Source organism: Cebus imitator, unplaced genomic scaffold, assembly GCF_001604975.1.
Source record: "Cebus imitator isolate Cc_AM_T3 unplaced genomic scaffold, Cebus_imitator-1.0 Scaffold3, whole genome shotgun sequence".
NCBI classification, from domain to species: Eukaryota; Metazoa; Chordata; class Mammalia; order Primates; family Cebidae; genus Cebus; species Cebus imitator.
In genome coordinates, this window is record NW_016107318.1 from 5,338,841 (window position 1) to 5,347,247 (window position 8,407).

Below are 8,407 nucleotides of genomic sequence, written 5' to 3' on the forward strand. Positions count from 1 at the left end.
CAGGGTCTACCAGATGGCAAATGACCTCATCTACCCAGACCAGATCCAGACTGGAAACTGAATTGCATTCCATGTTCCCTTCCACTCTGCTGTAAGACTCGGAGCTGTTATAAGACTTGGAGCTTTCCTCTGAGGATTGCTTGATTTAATGTGTGTGTGTTAGCTTGGTTATACATTATGTTGCAGTTCTAAATGCGGAAGGTTCCCAAAGCCATGAAAATCGGCTTCTTCACTTGTACCTAAGCAATCTTGTTATCATTGGCTTCCAAAAATTGGGACCAAGAGAGTAATGTTAGAATACAGATATAGTACCTGAAGAGACAGACCAGTAACACGATGGAAATGAGTTGGTGGAACATTTGTGGGAAGAGGTCTGGGGGAAGGGACTGGGAAAGAAGAGAAGGACTCTAGCAGAAAATGCCTTCATTATCACAAGAAACTCCATGTAGCCTTCATTTAGTGAAACTGAAATTACAATTGCAGCTCACATAGCTTGTAAAAGAGGAAGTAGAGAATATGACCACGAAAAGTGATATTTTAAGCTTCAACACATGCTGCTCATCATTGACTTGACTTGCAGCATATCTTTCAACAAAAGCACATAGTGATTTAATCTCAACAGTAATTCAGTCTACAGCCATATGAGACAAAACCGTCATCGCAGATGGGCTATAATTTGTGAAATTCAGGTGCTGGGGATTAGGACCACCTGTTGAATTTAATCTTGGAGCTGGTAATGTTAATAACATCATGTAACTGAACATAAACACTACATATTTATCAGTCTTTGGGGCCTCCAGCTAAGGAGGTGTGAACATTTTCCTAAATAGTATCTGTAACTCTCTCCAGACTCTGTAAATCAATGGCAAATAAAAAAGGCTGTTGGAATTCTGATTCAATATGCAGCAGCATATGGCTTCGTGGTCATCACATCCAGCATATCCCACCTTTTTTCTGAGGCCTGATGTGAGAGTAAAAAAAAAAAAAAAAGCAATCTGAGTATCATCTAGCAATATAATAAGAATAGAAAAGCTTTCCTTTCTTATCCTCCCCTGTGTTAATTGGAAACAAATTCCTAGCAATAATCTCACGAATGACTTCTACCTCTGCCTACGCAAGACCATAGGAAGATCTCAAATAAACCTAATTAAACAGCAACTTTTGGAGAGAACATAAACGTTTACACATGCACCTTCCTGTGGCCATCCGTAAGGAAGCTCTGCCCAATTTCCAGTTACCTAAATAGTACCCGTAAAAAGAATCAGTTAACGCATTTTGAGGAGTTTGCATTTAGTTCAGTGGACAATTGGGATAATGCCTAAGCAGAAGATATAGATTTTTAAGATATGCTTTTTGTTCCTTTGCTTGTGGTGCTGTGAACTCCCTCAAAACCTTTGGGCATAGAATTTTGTGAGATGTTAGTGTTCCATGAAATAATTTCATTGATATTCATCATTATCTCCCAAGACCTTCTTCTACTAGGAATGCCAATGACTTTCACACAATATCATTCATATAGCTCTTCACAATTTGTAACACCCTTTTACTACATATCATTTAATTTCCCACGTAGAGTATCAACATTTTCCACCCAGACTGAAAAGGACTGTTCTTTGTTTCAATAAAATAAGGCTCTGATAAACAAAAATGGAAATCAAATACATTTGTGTCAATAAACATTGTTTTGAACATAAGCATTAGGGTATTATACTCTGCATTAAGCTATCGGCATTCTTAGTTGGTGTCTGTCCAGCAGAAGAACACAGGAAGAAAAGTATTGGAACTATCTTCCCAAAAGCTGATCAAAACTTTCAGCGAATTTACCTTCTGATGCTGCCATTAATCAAAGCTTCACAAGTGTTAGTCATTACCACCAAACAATAGCCATGGAAATCCATGAGCTCAATATATCCATCATACACCAGTTACGCATAAACACCACAGCCATCCACAGTGAGAAGCTAATGTCTAAACTTTCTTAGAACTCCAGCCCTTATTGGCTGCTTGCGCATGCAGATACAAAGCATGTAATCAATCAAGAACTAAGAAAGGAAATGAAAGCTGTAATTGTAAAATTGATAGCCCTCTGCTTTTGGATTTTAAGTCTACTAAAACCCCCACCCCTCAACCCCTGCTCCTGCCAGAAATAAATAAATACATAAATAATCACTTCCTGATGAAACTGATTCCTCCTTTTTGATTCCCTGAATTCTTCCCATTGCCAATTCCACTTTTTCAAATAACCTTTCCTTGATCCTTCCAGGGAAGTCATCTTTCTCATTTCTGCAACCCTACAGTACTGTTTATATCTGGCATTTATTATGCATTTATATCTAACAGTTTATCTATCTACACACATTTCATGGTATATTGTTTTGTCCTCAGATATTTAAAGATCCATAAGGCTGGGTCCTGCCTTAAATTCTTTTATACCTTTCAAATCCTTAGCATTATGCATCAAACAGGTGTGTGGCAATATTCTGTATGCCACTTTTAAAAAGTTTGATTTTTTCATGTATGGTTAGAGTGACCTTTTCACACGAAGGGAGCATCTACTAAATACTACTTCAGTTCACAACCATAAAATTTAGTAAACTAAAAAGAATAATTGGGAGACTTCAAGAAATTCTCTAGCTTTATAAAGCAGATACAGAGTGGAATTGTGTTTTAAGAAAAATATATGAGCCTCAAATAATGAGGGATACATCTAAACTGTATTAAAGTATCTTCAGAATCAGCAAACTTGATTAGGAGTCTCCCAGAGGCTTCACACGCTGAAACCAGATATTTATGATTCCAGGGAAAGGAGGCTCAATTTTAAAAAATTCATCTTATTAATTATTAGCCAAGCCATGAAGCAGCTTCCCGGAAGGCAGAGGAAGACAGGCTCACAACGATGAGTTTCAAACCATTGGAAGCTGAGTTTGTGCCTCAAGCCTTCCATGCCTGCCTGGGCACCGCTCCCCAGGGATGAGGGAATTCAGCCCAAAGCAATGCGCTGGAGAGATCAGAGGGGCACCTGGGATCCCGAGCAGTGGCCGCGGGCTGGCAGTGCTCACCCTCTGGTTCCGGGTCAGAGGAACGCTCAGGCTGGTACCCGCGCCATCCCCAGTTTCCTCCCACCGGGTAGCGACTCGGCTTTCAAACCCGAGGGTTCTGGAACCGGACCTCCATCTGCAGCTGCAATTCTGGGGATCAGGGAGTTCTAGTTCCAAGGCTGATTTCCGCTGGGAAATTAGCTTTGGGGTCCACTCTCCTCACCCCTATTTTCTACAAAACTTTATGTCTTTCTCCAAATAAGAATTCATACCAAGTTGGGACTAGCCCACCCTACCCCAGCGGGTCCACTCCCCCTCCAGCCTCCGAACGGCACCTACTCACGGCGCCTCCCAGCCCCGGGAAAGGGAGAAGGCTCAGGTGTGCGGGATCCCCAGGCAGAGCAGCGAGCGGGCTGGCAGGCATGCTGTCACCTTGTGGTCCGCCACGCCGAGGTATCCGTCCAGTGGCCGCGGTCCCGCGGGGACCCCGGGGCGCGGCTGGGGGCTGCTCTCCGCCGCCGGCTGCGAGCTGCCGGTGGCCGACGCCTGCTGCTGCTGCCGCTGCTGCTGCTGCGGGGGCCGTTCCTTCTGGCCGCCGAGGCTGCTGTACACGAGCAACAAGCTGGTGCACATGGTGGTGAGCGCTAAACACACTGCCAGACCATGGCGCTGCGGGCGGGCGGGAGAGAGAAGAGGAGAGCCGCTGAGCGCAGACACCGGAGAAGCGCGCCCAGCGGGGACACCTGCGCGGTGGTCACACTGGCCGGGGAGACCTGGGGGCGGGGGGCGGCCTGGGCACCAGCCAGAGCCGCAAGCAGCTGGGAACGAGAAGGCACCGTCCCCTCGCGCACCGCAAGGGATGTTCGGGGCGCGTCGCTGCTCTCGGCCGCCGCCGCCCAGATCTCTCGGTAGAGGGCAGGTGGTGCACTGTCCCCAGCTGCGGGAGGGAGCGCGCCGGGGCAGAGGGCACGGGTGGGTTTGCACTCTGGGGAAGGGTCGGTGTGCCCCAGTCAAGCTGCTGGAATCTTGAGTCCTTACACCCCTCCTTTCCTGGGGCCCTGGGGCTCTACCTCGCTAATCCTTCAAGTTTGAAAATCCAAGAAAACGAAGAAAGTCTGCAAAGGTCCCCCCTCCCCGTCCCTCTTAGTTTTTAGCAGGCTGTTGCTTTTGGGCACCCCCATCCCTGGAACAATCTGCCCACTCCTCCACCGCTCCTGCCCCTCTCCGCCACCCACTCAGACCTCTCGCCGGAGATCTAGGAGGCGAGGCAACCCGAGTTCCATCCTGGCTCTGGGATTCCGAGAGAGGCAGAGCTGGAGAATAGGGAGGCAACGCGGAGCGGGTAGAAAGTTGTCCCTTTGTAACAGGCGACCTCTCGGCCCAGGATTAGGCGTCCTGGAGTCTCCCCGGTGCGTCCCGCGGACCCTGAGCCCGGGGATCCCCCTTTTTGCCCAGTGGAGTTGCCACAACTGACTCACCATCAGGGTCTTCATTTTGGGCACCTCTTTTGTGCAGAATCCTCAGGCTCGCGCGTCCGGGGCCACTTTTTCCTGGAGGGTTTCCATGATGGGTGATGGGGCGGAGGCGGCTCTGATTTTCGCCCGGCAGCCTGCCGCGGCAGATCGCTCGCGGGAGCCACGGGACCCGGGAAGCGCCGCTCTTGCAGAGATTAGAGACAGAATTAAAACTGAACCGGACCCTCGTAGTCTCAGTGATCTACACAACTGCCGCCTGCCGCCGCCTGCTGGGTCCTAAAGACCTCTGCATCCCCTTCCCCGCCCCCAAATAATAATCTTTTCAGTAGTGAAATTTCTGGGGAGAGAGAGTTAACAGAGACAGTATACCCACTTCTTGGTCCGCGGGCTTATATATCTTTAAAGAAGTCATCAAGTGATAAAGGAGAACCTGATTGGATTCTGAATGCGATAGCCATTTCAAAATTTGCAAACTAAATGTTCTGTTTTGTGATGTTGATAAAAACAAGTCAACCTCCCAAATGTCAATAACTCTATTTATAGCGTTTGCATTTATGTTCATAGCATAGAGAAATATAGCACGAAATTATTTTTCTTAAAAAATTATTTATTTTGTTTTTCGATTGTTCACTTTCTAATTTTCTCTTCCCTCTTAATTTTACTTTTTCAGATCCACTTACTCTCATGCAATCTTTAGATCACAATGTTTCATCTCAATTATTTGATTCATTATTTGTATTAAATATTACAATTATATTTCTACCTGACCTTTGAGTTTCCTTGTGTTCATCTAAATGATCTTAAAGTTTTAAAAACATTCAGCACATCACAGCTACACAATTAACTTCACCTGTAGATTCTTCCTAATTTGGATGAAGAATTTCTGCCTGCTAGAGATAAAACTGCTTATGGCTTATTTCATAATCCCAAGGTCTTTGGTGCTTTCCGTTGGTCTTCTGCGTTGACGGCACATAACTTCACATTCAGAACTTCAATTAATATTAGAAAAACATAATTATTGTTTTATGTTGGGAAATTCACATCGATAGCTTGTTTTAAGGATGCTCTCTCCTCTGCATTGAATTACAAATGACATTTGTTAAATGTCTAATTTAGCTAAAAACATATTTCTCATGAAATTGCTTAGTGAAAATAGTTGTCTTAATGTATTACTTAACACCTCACCTGTAGCAGTGTAATGTTAAAGATTACATTAAGATGGAAATGATCAGCAGGCCAACTGAACCATGGGTGCAATAAGAGCTTTCTCAAGGCCAAAAAAGGCATTACAATCCATTTTTAATCTCCACTAATCTATTGCTGGACTGATGATACAACAGGAACTATTTTTATCTTATGAGGCATGTTTCCATACTTAGTATTAAGAAAGTTAAAATTATTGGTGCAATAATGAATGTCAGCCCAACGTGTTTGGGTGAGGGCAAGAAAGCACATGATTCAGCCTTTCAAGGAAAAGCAAAATACTAAGCACTGTCCAACATTGCCAGCCTTGAAGCTATTTATTCAGTTTGTGCTTTAGGCATGAATAGTACCAGTTGTTAGGGCAGGAAAAGCAGCAGCCAGAGGAGAATCTTATCAGGTCTTGGCAATTCTTTATTGTATGGTTGCACTTGACACTCAAATTAATGAAACAAAGGACCGACTTGATGAATCATTGCAAGCAGATTATCTGTGTTTCTCCAGGGATCCTTTTAGATGCTATTAGAAGCAGCTCCTGCATTTTTCAGGATTATTCCCCCTCCATCTAGCAAGTTGCCCAGTGACTGATAAAACAGTTCTAATATATTTTGCCATGCCAAACAGAAGCATCATATTGATGATTTAAGTTCATGGCGGCATGTTGGACATCTGTTACACTGTATGTCTGACCAATTTCATTAAGCTTATGGGCTTTTTCCCCCCTCCTGGGGTAGCAGTTAGCTAGTTGCTAAATCTACTTATGCAATGGCCAGGGTAAACTTAAAAATGAAATTCAGAGCTTGATTTGAAAGATTTCAAGGTTTTGGCTTTTACATAAATGATTAGATTAATGCAGCTGTATTAGGCATTCTGGTTTGAGAGCCAAATGGACAAGATAGGGTGAGGGAAGCGAGATAAAGAAAACAAGCCACAGAATTTACTTCGATTCCATGAGAATTAATGATTGCCTCTTATTTGGTGGTTCTGTATTAGAGAATACAGTGGTGAATAAGAGAGACCTCCTCCTGTAAGAGCTCGCAACCTAATATGTGTGTGTGTGTGTGTGTGTGTGTGTGCGTGCATGTGTGCTGAGGCAAGTTCATGAATAGGCAATAAAAGACAACACAAATTTATCAAGCATTTCCTATGTTAAGCACTTACTCTGTTGAGCACCTATTATGTGCCAGGCATTGGGGATGCCTGGATCAATGGACCACATGCTATCCTCACAGTCTATTTCCAGATAAGTGCTTAGAATCTTTCTTTTATAACCTTTAGGAACAATCAACATACCTGATTTATTTTTCAACTTCTAAATGCCTGCTTATGTACGATCTGAGGGCTTTGTTATTTCAAGGACATCTAGCTATGTTTATGTACCTTTATATACACCTTTAAGCCAATCATTTGAATAGCTAGACAGGGTAGAAAATAGGCAGCATTCACAAACACCTGACTGACTTGGAGACGAGTGGACAAGTAGACAAGTCAATGAAACTTTTTTGTTCATCTAACTCGCACAGTTCAATACCAAGTGAGTTGAGAAATCGCAATTTGCTTCTCAAAATCCAGGTAGCTGAGATGGATTTCTCACCATTTAAAATTTTGCCACATTTCTGCCTCTGGTGCCATCACATCCAATCAAATAGCTTCTTCCTTTTGAAAAAAGGAAAAAAAAAAGAAAGGAAAAGAAATTGAGTGTTCCACAATGTGGGTTATGTGATAAAATGAAGGTGAGAATTGATGAAACAAGGCATGACATAGGGCAATGAGAGAGCAGGTGGAATCTGTGCTCAGAGGGAACACCAGCCTATGCTCATGCCACAGAAGGCAGAATGAAGCTACCAAAGGAGGAAAAAATCAGACTGCTGGAAACCCATGAGCTCTGCCCACGATTCCTAAAATTCCTAAGTGACTTCTCAATTTAGAAACAAACGTTTCAAACATTTCAAAGACGAATAAAACCCAGAAAACAACATAATGAACTTCATTTGAGATACAATTGCTTTCCAGATTATGATCTCAAAGAAAAAGAAGAAAGTTTCACTACATGTAATAAGAGTAAAAATTTGAATAATGGCAGAACGTGCCCATGGAACAAATTTGATGCTTGTCCATTTGTGTTTGCACTTTCCTTCACTCTCTTCATTTTACAGGTTAAGTCTAGCAGGTCCGTCCGTTGAGAAGAACCCTCTGGAACCAGGCTGTCAGGACCCAGATTCTGATTTTACCATTTTTCGGTTCTGTGACCTAGGGTATGTTACTTAGTAGGGATTTAGTTTTCACATCTGCAAAATAGCACCCACCTCAAAGCATTGTTGTGAAGATTAAACAAGATACTACCAATGAAATATCTTGAGCAACACTAATATATTGTTAATAGTATTTTATATTTATGATTAATAAACTGAACTTGAAGGCAAAACACCAGAGCTTGACTTTTACTTCTAATTGCTATATGACCTTGAGCAAGGGACTTAAAATGTATTCAGCAGACTGTCAACATATCTATAAAATGGATATAACAAAGCCCATGCCATAAATTGTTAGAGGGCTTATTAAGATATTGTGTATGTGACTGCTTTGTAAACTGTGAAGCTCTGCATAAACTAAGGTAACAGTAACTCATTCATTCATTCAGCAAATTTCAATTGAGCATCTACTGTGTGCCAGGTTTTATTCTAGGCTGTGGAG

General features: G+C 43.0%; 1 protein-coding gene across 3 annotated transcripts in view; it reads right to left on the minus strand.

Moving 5' to 3' along the window:
* Positions 1-4,904, minus strand: part of ST6GALNAC5 (ST6 N-acetylgalactosaminide alpha-2,6-sialyltransferase 5) — a 178,006-nt gene extending 173,102 nt beyond the window's left edge. For all 3 annotated transcript variants that reach the window (XM_017531443.2, XM_037739584.1, XM_037739586.1), the window contains exons 1-2: positions 4,517-4,904; positions 3,471-3,707 (exon numbers count right to left, since the gene is read on the minus strand). In XM_017531443.2, the coding sequence (XP_017386932.1) occupies positions 3,471-3,707; positions 4,517-4,531 (252 nt within the window). In that variant the 5' untranslated portion in view covers positions 4,532-4,904. The remainder of the gene's footprint in view (positions 1-3,470; positions 3,708-4,516) is intronic.
* Between the last annotated feature and the right edge of the window lie 3,503 nt (positions 4,905-8,407).